Source organism: Pan troglodytes, chromosome 8 (assembly GCF_028858775.2).
Source record: "Pan troglodytes isolate AG18354 chromosome 8, NHGRI_mPanTro3-v2.0_pri, whole genome shotgun sequence".
Classification (NCBI taxonomy): domain Eukaryota; kingdom Metazoa; phylum Chordata; class Mammalia; order Primates; family Hominidae; genus Pan; species Pan troglodytes.
In genome coordinates, this window is record NC_072406.2 from 37,385,303 (window position 1) to 37,403,524 (window position 18,222).

General features: G+C 42.7%; 1 protein-coding gene across 35 annotated transcripts in view; it reads left to right on the forward strand.

Annotated features, from left to right (window-relative positions):
- The window catches only part of KIAA1217, an 854,498-nt gene that overhangs the window by 684,048 nt on the left and 152,228 nt on the right, over positions 1-18,222 (forward strand). For all 35 annotated transcript variants that reach the window (XM_063781488.1, XM_063781487.1, XM_063781489.1 and 32 more), the window contains one exon: positions 4,280-4,478. In XM_063781488.1, the coding sequence (XP_063637558.1) occupies positions 4,280-4,478 (199 nt within the window). The remainder of the gene's footprint in view (positions 1-4,279; positions 4,479-18,222) is intronic.

The window sequence follows — 18,222 nt, forward strand, 5'->3', positions numbered from 1 at the left end:
GAGACCTTGTCTACTACAAATTAAAACAATTAGCTGGGCATGATGGTACACACCTGTAGTCCCAGCTACTCAGGAGGCTGAGGTGGGAGGACCGCTTGAGCCTGGCAGATCGAGGCTGCAGTGAGCCATAATCTTACCACTGCACTCCAGCCTGGGCAATAGAGACCCTGTCTGACTGAATGAATGAATGAATGACCAACCAACCAATCTTACCACTGGTGTCAACTCTGGAGTGTGCCACACGTGATCTTTGCTCCTTTCATTTGGTAGAGTTTCAGGGCAAGCTGCTTTTTCTATTTTCTCCGTGGTAATCAGTAGTGTGAGGTTACAGGGAAGGTTAAATAAGGTTACCACATGACAGTTACTTGATACAGAGCAGCAGGCACCTGATATGTTGGGTCCTTTATTTCTTCCCTCATCCTTTCACTAGGAAGAGAATATTTCTATAGGGTCAATCACAGATGCAGAAGAGGTGAGAGCTGCATTGAGCCAATGACACCAGCATGTCTTGGCGACAGAGAGACCCCTTCGAAGAAGAGAAGAATAGAAAGGACAAGTGGAGTTCAGGTGGCCTGATTATACAGACCACCCCCTTCATGCATGACCCCAAAGGGCTTACCATTTGGGTTTGCGGGTTTGGGGTTGCCTAATGATTTGGGGAAGTCTTTACAAGGTTGTGATGGAAACAGAGGGAGATTGGTGTCATGGATCTCCATGGAGCAAGGAGGAAAATCCAGTCTTACAGACCCTTGAGTCCTGCTCACGTGGCTCAGAGAGCATTCCCACCATCCCCTGCTTCCTCCTCAGTTAGGCATAGCTCTCCACTCAGCAGCTTAGGGTAGCAGCTTCAAACACCAAGCTGTAGGCCATGCATGACTGAGAAAAGTTTTCACCAGAGGCAAAATGAGAACACTAACTCCAACATAAAGAATTTTTCACTAGATCAAACCTGAAATTGTGTTTGCTTCCCCCTTTTTTGATATTAAAGTATCTTTCCTTTCTTAAGGTAAAAAAAAGATACCACAGAGAGTAAGATTTCTTTAATGCCTCTTACTTTGCAAAATAAAATCAACATCCTTGTATTGTAACCCCTCATAAATTTGGGGGAAATATTTTTTTAGAAATTTTCATCTATGAAATATAAAATAATGGGAACTATGATTATGGAAATAAGCTCCAGAGAGTTTAGGTTTCTCCATGGTTCTTACTAATATGAATATGTGAGCATCCTAGCAGCTTAGCCAGGAGGAACCATTAGAATTGGTGTTGGTCAGTGGTGGTTTGCTTGCAAGGCACAGTTATCCCAAACTAGTGCAAGAACAAAAATTGAATTAATTGAAGGAATTCATTGGAAGGACCCCACAGTGTACTGGAAACAGAAAGTGGGAAGCCCAGGAGACCCCAGATGGCTGCTGTCTTATCTTTTGTGCTCTCTGAAGATCGTGGGGGTCTCACATCTCTGTTTTTTAATACAGATTCGCTTTATTTTTTTTCTCTGCACTTTTTTCTGTTTCACTTTTCCTGCCCACGTTAACCACAGCTTCAAGTTGAAAACTAAGTTGTTTCAAGTTCTCTGTAGACATTGACTAATAGATCTCTGTCCCAGATCTAAATTTACAATTGAGAGTTTAATTGGACCAGCTAAGTTCAGGTAGCTACTTCTTGACCCAATCAGGAAAGACATTTCCAGGGGCGAGAATTTGATTGATCCAGCTAAGATCAGGTGACTACTGTTCAGTCCAATCAGGAAAGACCAGGCTGGGAGTGGGTGGCCCTGCACTTTATTGCCCAGTTCAGAGCAACCCTCGCACCTCCCTCACCTACACTCTTCCTCCTACCCCGATGCCCCTTTAAACTCAGCAGTTACTGCCCCAAACTCCTTCTGCACCCAGGGTGATGCGCCTCTTCATTCTTCCTGTCCATCTATTGCATATATATTATATTTTGCCCCCATATAGACCTTACATGCTTGACGAGCTCAAGAACTTTTATCTCTGGTCCACTTTTACCCATGGTGCCTAGCACTGTTCCAAAATGCTATTTTGACTTTTTTTTTTTTTCCAGCATATCAGATCACAGGGTATCTGGCACAAGTGTCAGCAATTTCCATTGTCTTTTCTCTGAGCTAAATGATGTCTCAGCAGCAAGCTGGCATCAGAGGGGAGGGTACTGCGTGTGAGGCGACTGCTAATATGTAGTGATCGTTTTCAGTGAGAACGTGAATAACAACAAAAAGAGGAGTTTACATTTGGAGCTAAATAGCCATGTTTAGGAAGTGAGGGGAGAAAAAATATATAGCCCTGCATCTCTGATTTTTCTACTTACCTACCACTACGATGACCCTGAACAAGAAACAGAGATTTGATTTTGATTTTCTTCAAGGATTATTACCTTCTGCAATGGAAAATGACAACTCATCAAATGTATGGTTTCTGCCGTGAGCTATAAAGATGACCAAACGGCAGAGGTTATAAATGTAGCCATGTTGCTTAAAGTAATATTATTTCTTGGCTATCTTGCTAAACTGACTCTACCTTCTTTAAAAAAAAAAATGTCAGGAATGAGGACATCATACTTGATATTCTGCTGAGCACAGTAAGGAGGAAGCTACTTCACTGAGGACCACGTGAATTTGTCTAAATCTTGGTGAACTGAGCAGTGATTTAGGGATAATTTTCCTGGTCAAATACTTGTAATGTGTGTCAAAGCCAGATCCCCATAACAGAAGCAGACTTTGTGAAAAATAAATCTAGGAATGCACCACTTTGGGGACTTGCACAGAAAAATTAACCAAAGGAGACAATTTGACTGTTAATGCATGTCCTTTCTGGTCATGGTATTGGCATGTAATCTTTGCTGAGTTTCCTGTAGAACACCCAGTCATCTCCTTGAAGCCACATCCCTTAAGAAACACAGGGCGGAAGGTACTGACCTTATCCCTGCTTTCCTCTATGGGAAGGTCCTGAGAGGCATGTAGGAAGGTGTTTGTCTGGATAATGCAATTGGTTCTGTTGAGAGGGGTTGTCGTGTACTTTTAGCAAGAAGCTGCTCATCCCGTTCTCAAAGGGTACCGCTAGAGTATCAGGCACACCTTGGGCATCCCTGAAACAAATCTGTAGCCCAAACCTCAAGGCAGGACTGGCTAAAGAATTGTCAGGGTACCTTGTTCAAAAATCATTAATAAGGCCGGGCATGGTAGCTCGCACCTTGGAATCCCAGCACTTTGGGAGGCTGAGGCAGGTGCATCACCTGAAGTCAGGAGTTTGAGACCACCCTAGCCAACGTGGCAAAACCCCATCTCTACTAAAAATACAAAAATTAGCTGGGCACGGTGGCACATGCCTGTAATCCCAGCTACTCGGGAGGTTGAGGCAGGAGAATTGCTTGAACCCAGGAGGCAGAGGTTGCAGTGAGCCAAGATGGCGCCATTGCACTCCAGTCTGAGCAACAAGAATGAAACGCCATCTCAGAAAAAATAAAATAAAATAAAAATCTCCCTTGCAATGTGAGTTTACTGATTGTGGAAACAGTCTTGGTATGAGACTCTGAAGGACCAGTTGTGTTCAATTTACTCTGGTATGAGTAGCTCATCCATCTAGGGTGCGTAGAAGAGTATACAGTCCCATCTGTTGTGAAAGCACTGTTAGAATTTGTCGGGCAAAAGGAATTGTTTTGCTATCACTTTCTTATAATGTGGCTTGTCCTCAACTCCCTGTTCAAAATGCACCACATAAGTCAAACAATAAAAATCTTAATGGAGACCAGGTGCAGCGGATCACGCCTATAATCCTAGCACTTTGGGAGGCCGAGGCAGGCGGATCACCTGAGGTCAGGAGTTCAAGAGTACTCAAAGCCTGGCCATCATGGTGAAACCCCATCTCTGCTAAAAAACACAAAAACTAGCCGGGCATGTTGGGGCACACCTGTAGTCCCAGTTATTCAGGAGGCTGAGGCACAAGAATTGCTTGAACACCAGAGGCGGAGGTTGTAGGGAGCCGATCTCACGCCACTGCACTCTGGCAATAAATAAATAAATAAATAAATAAATAAATAAATAAATAAATACAATGGAACACTTAAGGGCAATGTTATTTTCCGGTAATTTTCACAACTGATACTTTGACCCACTGGGTCTTTAGTTTTCTCTATCTAACCGTTGTGATGGACTGTTCCCCCTTGCCATATTATTTTTCCAGATTAATAGAAATGGCATTGGACATATTTTCCACACGATTAATAATAGTCTATTTTCCCACTTTCTTTAAAATGCCTTTTGCAGACAAGGAGCCCCAAACTGTCTCACAGTCCTCAACCACCCAGTCTGGGTGACCCCGTCGAGCATTTATCAGAGACGTCCGCTGATTCTTTGGAAGCCATGTCTGAGGGGGATGCTCCAACCCCTTTTTCCAGAGGCAGCCGGACTCGCGCGAGCCTTCCCGTGGTGAGGTCAACCAACCAGACGAAAGAAAGATCTCTGGGTAAGCTTTAGAAAGCAGTTTCTGATGCCCCTTTCTTACTGAATGCGTTTCTTGTTATACTACTGAACCTATACCCTTTCATTCAACATTAATTTGATCTTGATTTGCAAATACTCTAGTACTGGGAAACTTCATTGGTTTAATATCAAGCATTGAGGATTTGCCTGCTGGGTAATCAGGTCAAGTGCAAGCTGATTTTGAGGCTGGGCACATTCAGAAGTGGTTGGGATTAGCAATTCAAGCCAAGAGGCTAGTAGTATTTTACCTATGTTCCTGCTACTATACAGCAGGAGTCCCCAGTCCCCAGGCCATGGACCAGTACCAGTCTGTGGCCTGTTAGGAACCAGACCACACAGCAAGAGGTGAGCAGAGGATGAGCGAGCATTACCGCCTGAGCTCCGCCTCCTGTCAGATCAGCTGTGGCATCAGCTTCTCATAGGAGCTGAACCCTATTGTGAACTGCATGAGGGAGGGATCTAGGTTGCATGCTCCTTATGAGAATCTAACTAATGCCTGATGATCCGAGATGGAGCAGTTTCATTCTGAAACCATCTGCCATCCATGGAAAAACTGTCTTTCGTGAAACCAGTCCCTGGTGCCAAAAAAAATTGGGGACCAGTGCTCTATAGGAAATTGTGAGGAACTGACCGTAGAATGATCCTCTTCTCACCTTGCAACCCTCCTCTCCAGTCCCAGAAGCCAGGACAGTTGGCATTTGTACCCAGTGGTGTGGGTTTCCACCAGCCCTGATGCACCTGTCTGGTAGTCCAGTGGAGGAGATGACAAAAAGGGACAATGTGGCTAACATCTGCATGACTGTTCATAAGAACCATAAACACGAGGCTGTTCCCACTACCGCGTGAAAGGATACAGGGGCTTGGTGTGTGTAGGGCACAGCTTTTCTGAAAGGCAGAAGGATTCTTTTTATGATTTTACCACGTATCATTTCCTTTTTTTTTTTTTTTTGTATTGGAAGTTCACTTTCTATCTTGCTTTGCTTTTTTAATTGCTTTTTTTGGTGCTTTAACAAAATGGACTTGTCAGGAAAAGAGTCAACATGCAAAAGCCTTCAGAGTCTAGCACGTGCAAAAGACAGCTGAACTCTGCCATGTAAAACTGAGCAAATGCCTTGCTGGGAGAAGAAAGAAAAAGATTGATGTGAGAGAAGGTACCCTGATTTTATTTCCTTTGCTGCAGATAATGACCCAAGCAGACTGAATTCAGACATTGTCCTAGCTGTCCTAAAAAAAAACCCTACAACTTTGTTATTATTTGTATTATCAATATTAATATTTAACATTAAATTTTGTGTCAAATTAAATTTTGATCAAATTAAGATCGAATTAAAATTTGATCTTAGGTTAGTAATCTAGGATACTCATTGTATAAATGAGAGAAGACCACAGAAAATGTGCTTTTTGTTTATGTGTGTGTTTGCTTGTTTGAGCTCACACAGTTAATTAAATGGCAGCAGTGGGAAGTCCAGGGCTCCAGTTCCCATTAACATGATCTTACAAATGAAGGGACAAGGACACACAGCGGAGGGACACACCCAAGGAGCATCATGGGCCAAGACAGTGTCAAGATGACACAGGCTTCCACACCGTCACCGGTCTGGGGCTTTCTTTGTGGATTCAAGAAATTTGTGGTTTTTCTTTCTTTTTTTTTTTTCTTGAGACAGAGTTTTGCTCTGTCACCCAGGCTGGAGTGCAATGGCATGATCATGATTCACTACAGCCTCGACTTCCCAGGTTCAAGGGATCCTCCCATCTCAGCCTTCAGAGTAGATGGGACTACAGGCACGCACCCAGGCGCCTGGCTAATTTTTTATTTTTTGTAGAGATGGGGTCTCACTATGTTGCCCAGGCTGGTCTGGAATTCCTGGACTCAAGTAATCCTCCCACCTTAACCTCACAAAATGCTGGGATTATAGGCATGAGCCAGCATGTCTGGCCTGAAACTTGTGCTTTCTTAACTCCACTCACACTTAGGAGCCAGGCAAGGAATGGGATTTCTCCTGTGTCCTTGGAGGAAATGAGCTCAGGTCTCTGTAAAGATAACCTCAGCTCTGCAAACCAAAACGAAGATAAGAATAAATGCCTGTCTGCCTTCCCCCATACCTGGGGGAACTTTGACTCTGTCGCATAATGGATCTTTTGTCTTAAAGGAAGGAATTTCCTATGCAGCCAAGAACGGTTGGCAGTGCACGTTGAGACTTGCTGGGTTCAGGAACCAAGCCTTGGGGCAGACAGGCTGCAGGAGCTGGGGCCGGCTTGCCCAAGGAATGGCTGAGGATGGCGGGTGTTTTCGCACGGGGTGGCCACGCTTCTGCAAATTGCTCCATTTTACTCAGCATCCTTTGCTGTAGAGTGCCGGTGTGCTGTCACAGCAGGCTGAAAAATGCATCTGACCTGTTTATTCTGCCCTCCCTGTGAGGGGCTTTTTGGCCTGCCATTTTTCACTACTCCTGGATAGAAACAAAGGAACACAGTAAGAGGAGAGGAGAGAAAAGAGAAGTTTCTTGCCAAAGCCAAGGGAAGCTCTGGTTCCAGAAAATGAGGCTGGCACTGGGCCAGCTGGGTTGATGTTGCCCTTGACCGCCTCTTTGTGGCCGATTGGGGAATGTCCCCCCTAGCCGCACCTGGCCCTTATGGCGTAATCCAGTTGAGCCTGGACGGGAAATAAAAAGGAAAATGTGACTCACAGCAAGTGTAAATGCAGTCTCCCTCCCAGGGGCCTTGCTCAGCTTAGTCTTTGGGAAACTCCCCGCCTGCCTGGCCTTATTTAACACACAGACGCACGGGTTCCTGGGATAAACAGTGCTCCCCAGAGAGCCCCGGCCATGAGCAGGGTGTCTACCAGCACCTGGGTGGCCCAGAAGCACAGCTGCAACTCCATGGGGCCTCAGATATGCCGACTGGGTACTTTGAGCTGTAACCCCCCCTGGAAACCCACTGTTGATGCCATCTGGAAGCCCTGGGTGTCTTTTGGCATCTGTATGTTGTCACTTTATCTCAATCCACAGAGTTTTAAGTTCTCTCATGAAGCCCTGTTGATCTTGCCTTTATTTAAAATTTTGATGGTTTGTTTATCATTAATTTTTTATCATTTTATTTTTTAAGAGCAATTTTTTAGGTTTGTAACAAGATCGAGCAGAAAGTACAGACAGTTCCCATACACCCTTGGCCTCCACGCATGAACAGCCTCCCCCATGATCAGCATACCCTACTAGAGTGGTACGTTTGTTACGATCAATGAAATGAGACCGACAAATTGATATCACCCAGAGTCCATAGTTTACACTGGGGTTCACTCTTGGTGTTGTACATTCCATGGATTTGGACAAAGAGGCTGTCAAGGGCAACATCAACCCAGCTGGCCCAGTGTCGCCCAGGCTGGAGTGCAGTGGAACGATCTCGGCTCACTGCAGTCTCCGCCTCCTGGGTTCACGCCATTCTCCTGCCTCAGCCTCCTGAGTAGCTGGGACTGCAGGCACCTGCCACCATGCCTGGCTAATTTTTTAGTATTTTTAGTAGAGACCAGGTTTCACTGTGTTAGCCAGGATGGTCTCTATCTCCTGACCTCATGATCCGCCCGCCTCGGCCTCCCAAAGTGCTGGGATTACTGGCGTGAGCGACCACACCCACCTGCTTTTTAAAAGTATTGCACAAAGACATTATTTATCATGATCACTGAGCTTTTGGGAGACCCTTAAATTTTGCACTGGAGGTATGTGTCTTGTTGACCTTACCCCAGTGCTGGCCCCTCATGTAACCCCAGGAGCATCAGATACTGTTACTGCCAGCCCCCAGCCACGGGGCCTGGAGTAAGGAGAGTGAGGAAAGCCCAGTTCCCAGCCTGTACACTGGCACGTGGTGCCACAGTTTGTCACTGGAGTCCTTCCCCAGCTCAGGCAGCACAGAAAGGGGAGGGCTAGGCAACTTGAGGGTGGAGCCAGGACAAGATGGAATCCTCACACCACTCCGGCTCCTGAGAGGGGAGGAAACCTTCCCTCACTTCAGTCTGCCTGTGCCTGGAGATAAACCTGCCTGTCTCTTAGTTTCTCCACTTGAATAAGTCCTCATTTCTATTGCTTCAGTGTATTTGGGGGCTGGGAGAAATGCAGGAAGGCTGAGCATGGTGCATTTCACAAATGGTGTTAAAAAACATGCAAGAGAATGTGTGGGGAACAGTAGCGGTGTTTTGGACCCGTCTTAGACATCACTGGTGTCTGTGTAATGGTCTCCCTCGGGTGTTGTCCTGGGATGCAAGGTGTCTACTTCTCATTTGGGAGAAGCATTTTGACATTCAGACAGAGCCAAGTGACGGCAACACACAAGTCCTTTCTGAGGCTTAGAGCCTAGAAATTTACAAAGAAGAAAGGTAAAGAAAGAAATTGATGGGTTCAGCAGCACTGACTTATCCCAACGCCAGGTTCCAACAACCAACCGTGTCTAAATCTGTACTTCCACAGAGTGGTGGGTTCCCTGCCCTTTCCTCTCATCCAGAGCCCAGCTGAAATTCTTTTCAGTGGAATTTATGCCACTTCTCCTTTACTCTCTCTTCAGTGAAAATAGAGAAGACCAGGAGAAAGGAAGACTAAAAAGTAAAGTGAAAACCGCCTTCCAATAGAATTTGGTTGCAGAAATAATTTCCATGAAAAATGGTCCTGCTGATATTAGGTCTGGAGTCTTAATGATGGAGTAGTTTCCTTTTAATCATGGTGCTGTCTTAGAAATGCCTGTCTGGAATGTGACCATGGGCGGGGGTTGGTATCTGGCCACTGCGTAGTCGGCCTTCGGGGAAAGGGTAGCCACAAGATGTTCCCACTCTTCTGTGAGCCCTCAGGAATTTGAAAATAAGACTCATGTGAAAACAGGAACAACAGCAGCAACTTCTTGATGCAGACAGATTCCTTTGTTGACCATATTCTGAATGCATAGCTTTAGAAAAGAGACCTCACTGACCAGCCCGGCAGCCAGAGGAGTTCCCATTTCTGCAACCAACTGCCTCTGAAACACTCAGACTGAAAAAGCAAAAATGATCTTAAGTGGCATAGGAGGATTTTAGACTGGTTAGAGGGGGATGTTGCTCAGGGGGACGAATTATTGAATATCTATGTGGCTGTTCTTTTATTCCAACATGATTAACTTTGATGCTTATCATTCCCTGTGGGAATTTAAGGAAAAGAAGGCTCATAATTGCCAGAATCTTCCATCCTGTGTACATGCAAGGCTGAGTAGGAAATCAGGGCAAAGGAATTGAGGAATTGTCTGTCTCTAAAGATGAAAACAAAGAGGGGCAACAACTCTAAGACTAATGTGAGACTGTCTGAATGTGAACAGTTATTTCTTGAATATTCAAAAATAAATCTATTTTATTTATTTATTTATTTATTTATTTATTTATTTATTTAGAGACAGGGTCTTTCTCTGTTGCCCAGGCTGGAGTACAGTGGCACAAACATAGCTCACTGCAGCCTTGAAGTCCCTGACTCAAGCAATCCTCCCACCTCATCCTCCTGAGTAGCTGGGACTGCAGGTGCACACCACCATGCCCAGCTAATTTTTCTGTTTTTATTTTTTTTTAGAAATGGGGTCTCGCTGTGTTTTCTGCTGGTCTCAAACTCCTGGCCTCAAGTGATCCTCCCACATTGGCCTCTTAAAATGCTGGGATTACAGGCATGGGCCACTGCACCTGGCCCAAAAGATAAAAGAATTTTAAACAAATGAAAAGAAGTATTGCTCTGTAGAGTAAGTGAAACATTTATGAAATTTGTTTTTTCTAAGACCTTGTAGTTATTGAAAAGTAATACTGTAAAAACAAAAATTCGCAGAAGAGAGTTTCATAGCAGGTCAATAAGTTCATGGTCAGGCTCTTAGGCTGCTAGCATAGAAAATGTCAGAGCAGGCAGACACACAACACAAAAAGAGAATTTTAGACCAATATCCCTGATGAACATTGATGCAAAAATTCTCAGTAAAATACTGGCAAACTGAATCCAGCAGCACATCAAAAGGCTTATCCACCAAAATCAAGTTGGCTTCATCCCTGGGATGCAAGGCTGGTTCAACTTACGCAAATCAATAAACATAATCCATCATATAAACAGAACCAAAGACAAAAACCACATGATTATCTCAATAGATGCAGAAAAGGCCTTCGACAAGATTCAACAGCCTTCATGCTAAAAACTTTCAATAAACTAGGTATTGATGGGACATATCTCAAAATAATAAGAGCTATTTATGACAAACCCACAGCCAATATCATACTGAATGGGCAAAAATTGGAAGCATTCCCTCTGAAAACTGGTAGAAGACAGGGATGCCCTTTCTCACTACTCCTATTCAACATAGTGTTGGAAGTTCTGGCCAGGGCAATCAGGCAAGAGAAAGAAATAAAGGGTATTCAATTAGGAAAAGAGGAAGTCAAATTCTCCCTGTTTGCAGGTGACATGACTGTATATTTAGAAACCCCTGTTGTCTCAGCCCAAAATCTCCTTAAGCTGATAAGCAACTTCAGCAAAGTCTCAGGATACAAAATCAATGTGCAAAAATCACAAGCATTCCTATACACCAATCACAGACAAACAGAGAGCCAAATCATGAGTGAACTCCCATTCACAATTGCTTCAAAGAGAATAAAATACCTAGGAATCCAACTTACAAGGGATGTGAAGGACCTCTTCAAGGAGAACTACAAACCACTGCTCAACGAAATAAAAGAGGACACAAACAAATGGAAGAACATTCCATGCTCATGGATAGGAAGAGTCAATATTGTGAAAATGGCCATACTGCCCAAGGTAATTTATAGATTCAATGCCATCCCCATCAAGCTCCCAATGACTTTCTTCACAGAATTGGAAAAAACTACTTTAAAGTTCATATGGAACCAAAAAAGAGGCTGTATAGCCAAGACAGTCCTAAGCCAAAAGAACAAAGCTGGAGGCATCACACTACCTGACTTCAAACTATACTACAAGGCTACAGTAACCAAAACAGCATGGTACTGGTACCAAAACAGAGATACAGACCAATGGAACAGAACAGAGCCCTCAGAAATAATACCACACATCTACAACTATCTGATCTTTGACAAACCTGAGAAAAACAAGCAATGGGGAAAGGATTCCCTATTTAATAAATGGTGCTGGGAAAACTGGCTAGCCATATGTAGAAAGCTGAAACTGGATCCCTTCCTTACAGCTTATACAAAAATTAATTCAAGATGAATTAAAGACTTAAATGTTAGACCTAAAACCATAAAAACCCTAGAAGAAAACCTAGGCAATACCATTCAGGACAGAGGCATGGGCAAGGACTTCATGACTAAAACACCAAAAGCAATGGCAACAAAAGCCAAAATTGACAAATGGGATCTAATTCAACTAAAGAGCTTCTGTACAGCAAAAGAAACTACCATCAGAGTGAACAGGCAACCTACAGAATGGGAGAAAATTTTTACAGTCTACCCACCTGACAAAGGGCTAATATCCAGAATCTACAAAGAACTTAAAACAAATTTACAAGAAAAAATCAAACTCATCAACAAGTGGGCGAAGGATATGAACAGACACCTCTCAAAAGAAGACATTTATGCAGCCAACAGACACATGAAAAAATGCTCATCATCACTGGCCATCAGAGAAATGCAAATCAAAACCGCAATGAGATACCATCTCACACCAGTTAGAATGGCGATCATTAAAAAGTCAGGAAACGACATGTGCTGGAGAGGATGTGGAGAAATAGGAACACTTTTACACTGTTGGTGGGACTGTAAACTAGTTCAACCATTGTGGAAGACAGTGTGGTGATTCCTCAAGGATCTAGAACTAGAAATACCATTTGACCCAACCATCCCATTACTGGGCATATATCCAAAGGATTATAAATCATGCTGCTATAAACACACACACGTATGTTTATTGCAGCACTATTCACAATAGCAAAGACTTGGAACCAGCCCAAACGTCCATCAATGATAGACTGGATTAAGAAAATGTGGCACATATACACCATGTAATACTATGTAGCCATAAAAAAGGATGAGTTCATGTCCTTTGTAGGGACATGGATGAAGCTGGAAACCATCATTCTGAGCAAACTATCGCAAGAACAGAAAACCAAACACCATATGTTCTCACTCATAGGTGGGAATTGAACAATGAGAACACTTGGACACAGGGTGGGGAACATCACACACTGGGGCCTGTGGTGGGGTGGGGGAATGGGGGAGGGATAGCATTAGGAGATATACCTAATGTAAATGATGAGTTAATGGGTGTAGCACACCAACATGGCACATGTATACATATGTAACAAACCTGCACGTTGTGTACCTGTACCCTAGAACTTAAAGTATAATTAAAAAAAAAAAAAAGAAAAAATACAACAACCACAACAACAAAATGTCAGAGCATTCTCTCTAGCATCAGAACCAGCGCCCTGGCCTAAGTAGCTGGGAGTGGGTGGTTAGGGTGTCTGGCTGGAATCACCCATACCAGTCTCTTCCTAGTGCACCTGCTGCTACCACTGAGGCTGGAAAGCAGAATCTTTCTGTAATATCCAATGTGCTGGGTTCTGGAAGGTGAGAAGCAAGGCAGCTGTGGAGGCTTGGGTTTTTTGTTTTGTTTTGTTTTGTTTTCTTCAGCATCATTTGCCAAGCTCCCAGGGCACGGCCACCAGCTTGATCGGGTTGAGACTGCTGGGGCAGGCATCCATCTCTCTAGTACTGAAGTGAAGTTGAGGCCCAACTCTGCATCCGTGCTGGCAGCTTCCAATCAAGCAGCATGGCTTTGGAATCACACCTGACCAGAGTTTAAGGAAGCTTCCTCTTTACCAAACCAGGTCTATAGTCACCCAGTTTTACTGTGAAGATTCAGCCCAGTGATTCTGCAAGCCATTTAATAAATCCATTTTTTTTAACTGGCTGAACCAGTTCAGTTCTCTGCAACTGATCTCTGACTGCACAGGGGCCTAACTTATGATATTTGTAGATATTGTAGTGCTGCCTGTTCTGTGTGTTTCAGGAAATAGGACAAGTGCTGGAGGGTATAGGTTGATGACTTCTGGAGGCTTGGCAGGGAGCTGTAAGTGTGGTTTTCAAACTATGTTCTAGAGAACATGGAAGTTCTATATTATAAATACTGCAATTTCATGTAAGATCTCATTTGAAAAATGAGCTGATACTAAACTGGTAAAAAATACAATAAAATAAAACCCATACACACAATAAAAATTAAATAGGCCAGTAGTATGGGGGAAAAAAGGAGGGAGGGAGGGAAGGAAGGAAGGAAGGAAGGAAGGAAGGAGGGAAAATTATGAGGAAATTTCAAAAGAAAGAGAGGGAGAAAGAGAGAGGGAGGGAGGGAAGGAAGGAAATGAATAAATGTCCTTTATACTCAGCAGGAGTCTTTAAATACTTTAATGTGCCAAAACATTCTCTTAGTTTTCTCGCACTTGATGTAATGAATGTCCTGAGAGGTAGTTTTTTAAAAACCGAGTCAATCTTTAAGTAAAACATTTCAGGCTAAGAATTAACCATTGTAAGGAATATGTTAAAAATTTCTTCAGTATAGTGAAACATGTTTTGTGATACAAGCATCCCCCCAGTTTGTCCTTTATCAACTAGGATTTTCATATATGAGGCTTGCTGAAAAAAGGCAGCGTTGTCCAGGTTTCCTCACTTGGCTCCCAATTCACCCATAAGAAAGAATGTTCTTGTAAAAGATTATGTGGATTCATGATGCATTTGTGCTTACTTTAAAAAACAAAGTTGGTCAGATATCCTTAGGAATCTCTTGTGATTAAAATTCCTGGGTTGAAACTCTAGAAGACATTTCTCAAACTTTGAAGCAATTGTTTAGTTAATATGGACCTGAGAGATTCTATGCCTTTTACCAAAAAAAAAATATATCTTCTAGGATTACTTTGCAGATGGGACATAGGTAAAAAAGCATGGCCTGAAGTGAGGAGAAGATGTGATGAATGACAAGGGTGTGAACCCTCAGGCACCATTATTTTAGAGGGACTTTCAGTGATCAGGGACTATGAGGAGGAAACAGTCTTAGCAGTGAGAGAGGTCTTAGAGAAGATTTAGGTTCTCCTGTTTCTTTCTTTCTTTCTTTCTTTCTTTTTTTTTTTTTTTTGTGAGACGGAGTTTTGCTCTTGTCACCCAGGCTGGAGTGCAGTGGCGTGATCTCGACTCACTGCAACCTCCACCTCTGGGGTTCAGCAATTCTTGTGCTTCAGCCTCCTAAGTAGCTGGGATTGCAGGCAACTGCCAACACACCTGGTTAATTTTTGTATTTTTAATAAAGACAAGGTTTCACTATGTTGGCCAAGCTGGTCTCGAACTCCTGACCTCAGGTGATCCACCCACTTCGGCCTCCCAAAGTGATGGGATTACAGGTGTGAGCCACCACACTCGGCCTAGGTTCTCCTGTTTCTCTTTCTTCCTTTGCAGCCAGGCTGTTGTTAAACCTGGAGTATAAGTCACCTTTTTATAAAGTTAACCTAAGACTTTTCAGTGCTGAAGATGGAGCTATAGGGTTAAGTAACTGGAAAGGTAACATATTTCCAAAGCCATTTCAGAAAATCAGTCTTGGCGTAAGTTAGAGTGAACTATTCCATTCTCTCTCTGCTATACCCATTGATACCCCATCCTAACCCAGACACCTAGCTGATTTTGTCTTCCTGATGTGAAAAATACTCTAATTCAAAAATCAACCCTCCATCAAGTTTCAAAGACAACATAGAAGAAAGAAGGCAAGTTTTATCTATTATTTATACCTTTCTAAATCCAAATTAGATTTGATCTGGCTTCATCAAAACCAATAAAAATATCAAAGAACCATTAAAATAAGAATTAATACAAGTAGCTGTTGGGTAAAATATGTGTTCCAGAAAAATTAAGATAAAGATGATGGCTGTAATTGCAGTTAATATTAGAATATAAGACAAAAGAAGAAATGTAAGGCATTATTACGTGGATTGCATTGTTTAAGACGAGGTTTATACCAGCTCATTAGAAAAAAAAAAGTTTTAAGGCATTATCTTCCAACAACTCTTATATCTTAATGTTTTTGACATCTGATTATCTACTAAGCAGTTATATATCACAGTTGTTTTATGAAATGTTTTCCATATGGCTATATCTTTACCATAAAACTTCAAAATCCAACAACACAGTATTAAGTCATGCAGTGAGAAGGCCATAACTTAGAATCTATAGATTTCCAGGGATCTAATTTAATACATGGAAAAAGTTGATGTAGTCTTGATAATTACTTTAGCCCTCAGATGGTTGGTCCTTGGCTATTAGTTGTCTTAGCAGGTTGGGTAACTTCAGCTGAGGAGGAATATTTGAGAGGCAGGTCATTGTTGAAGACTTGAATGGCAAAAGAGAGTTAGAAAAGTCATTTCTCCCACAGTGACAAAATTCCAAAATTTTTAATATGTTCCAATAATATCAGCTACTACTGTACACTTTCCCCGAGAATGAGATTGGAAATTTATGGATTCAGATGCTGTACTTTTAGATGTTCTGCAACGGTTTGGTTGGAAAAAGGGATGAGACATTAGGAAATGTTACCTGAACTGTGTATGAGGGAAAAGATTTTGTTTATCAGTCTCTTTTGTTTCCCTTTGCCATGAAAACTCTATCTAAAATCTGTTCACCATGCCTTACTGTTTTCATAAATGCAAAATATATTACACACATTATTTTTTTTAATTAAAAGTTTCTGGCTGAGTCAATTTTTTTTGAAAGCTAATTTTCAGATATGATCCTTTAGGTTTATTTAACTTGATACAAGTTCCCCACATTTTTAGCACCGGCTTTTAAAGAACAGTCTAAAAAATGTTAGAAATAAAATTAAGATGCAAGCCAGTTTTATGGCATACACCCAAGTAGAACTTCATCCTTGGTGTTCTCATCCTAGCCGTGGCCTCCAGAAGGCTGCCCGCTGATGTCCAGAAACTGAGATTTAGGACAGTTTCTCATATTTCCGGCTCAGTCGAGGAACATGGGAAGGTACACGTTCTGCATTGCTGGAGGGTAGATTATGTCTTCTTAGGCAAAGGAGTTAGTGAAAGGTCCTGGTCTACTGGCATCCAGATTTCACAAGTTAGCTCTGTGGTATGGACTTGAAACTAAGCAGGCCCCTGTCTGGAGATGAGGTTCTGTCTGGAGCAGGGAGGAGCCGGACTTTCCAGCCAGGAAAGCTGCTTTCATGCAGGACAGCAGGCGAGAGCCCCCAGGCACCACCATGACGCTCTTCGGTTTCTTGTGATTCTGAGTCACTCTCTTAGGGGCTGTTAAGGGAGGAATTGTGCCTACCCTCTCCCAAATTCATATGTTGAAGTCCTAACTCCTAATACTTCAGCATGTGGCTGTATTTGGAGGTAGGAACTTCGGAGAGGTGATTATGTTAAAATGAGGTCATAAGTATAGGTCTTAATCCGATATGACTGGTGTCCTTACAAGAAGAACAGATTTGGATATAGATGTGTACAGAGAGAAGACCATGTGAAGACATAAGAAAAAGACAGCTATCTACAAGCCAGGGAGAGAGGCTGCAGAAGGAACCCACACAGCTGACACCTTGATCAAAATAACTCTGTTATTTAAGCCCCTTAGCACAGCCCCACGTACTTAATTGTGGCAGCCTGAACAAATGAGTACGGGGACTCCTGTCTTCTTCTTTCGTCCTGTCTCCTTTGAGGGGAATGTCAGGCTTATGACAGTTGTCACAAACATATTGTGTGTCTTTCTTCAAGACATTAAAATTGTGTTTGTCAAGCTTTCCATTCACTTTAATTTGTTTTCATTTCAGCACATCAGCTTGGTTTCTTAGCATTCCAAGGGGAAAGTTTAAAACCTTTTTGCATATAGACTCCATTTGCACGGCTACTTTTCTTTTCGGCGATTCTCAAGCCCCATCCTCAAATTCAGCCCGTGGAAGTTGTTTGACATCTAACTGAGTTAACTGCATCCTATCAAGCGAAGCTCCTATTTTCAGCCTGCTGAGTTTGGCTACTCAAAAGTTGGTTAATGTCATTAAAAATGATATTCCCACCAACTTTTCATTTGCAGAATTTGCTAAGGTGTTAATTGGCTTTCAGACATCCCTGGCTAAACATCTCCCTGTAATATAAAGCTAAACATGATAAAAATAAATTACTTGTTTTCCCCTCTCTTTCTGCCCCAAGTTTTGCCCACTCTCGGGTTTTGTTGTTTTTTTTTTTTAATCTCCATTCATGTGTTTATTAAGAATCGATTTGGTTTCTGGCACTGCTAAAGGTGCCATGATGAGTTATTTTAAAAACATATACAATCTGGTTCTTGTATTTAAGGAATTTTCAGTATAACTAAAGACACATGGTAACTATGTAAGGACTGACTTTAAAATATCCATAAATCAAAGACTTCCCTGATGAAGCTCTGATTACACCCAGCCACCCCGGACTCCTGGCTGTTCCAGCAGTCTCGCCCAGCACCTACATCCCTGCCGCTCTCTGCTTTGATTCACCCCACAAACGCCAGTTTCCCATACCCACATCTAGACCTCTGCCCATCAGAGAGCCCTCCGCTGGGTAAAATATTAATAGCACCCCTGCTGCCAGTCTCTGTCTCCTTACCTGCTGCATTCTAGTTTCATGATGCTTCTTTAACAGAACAGTGATTCTCAGACTTTAGCAGGAGACTTGTTAAAGCACAGGTTTCCAGCCCTACC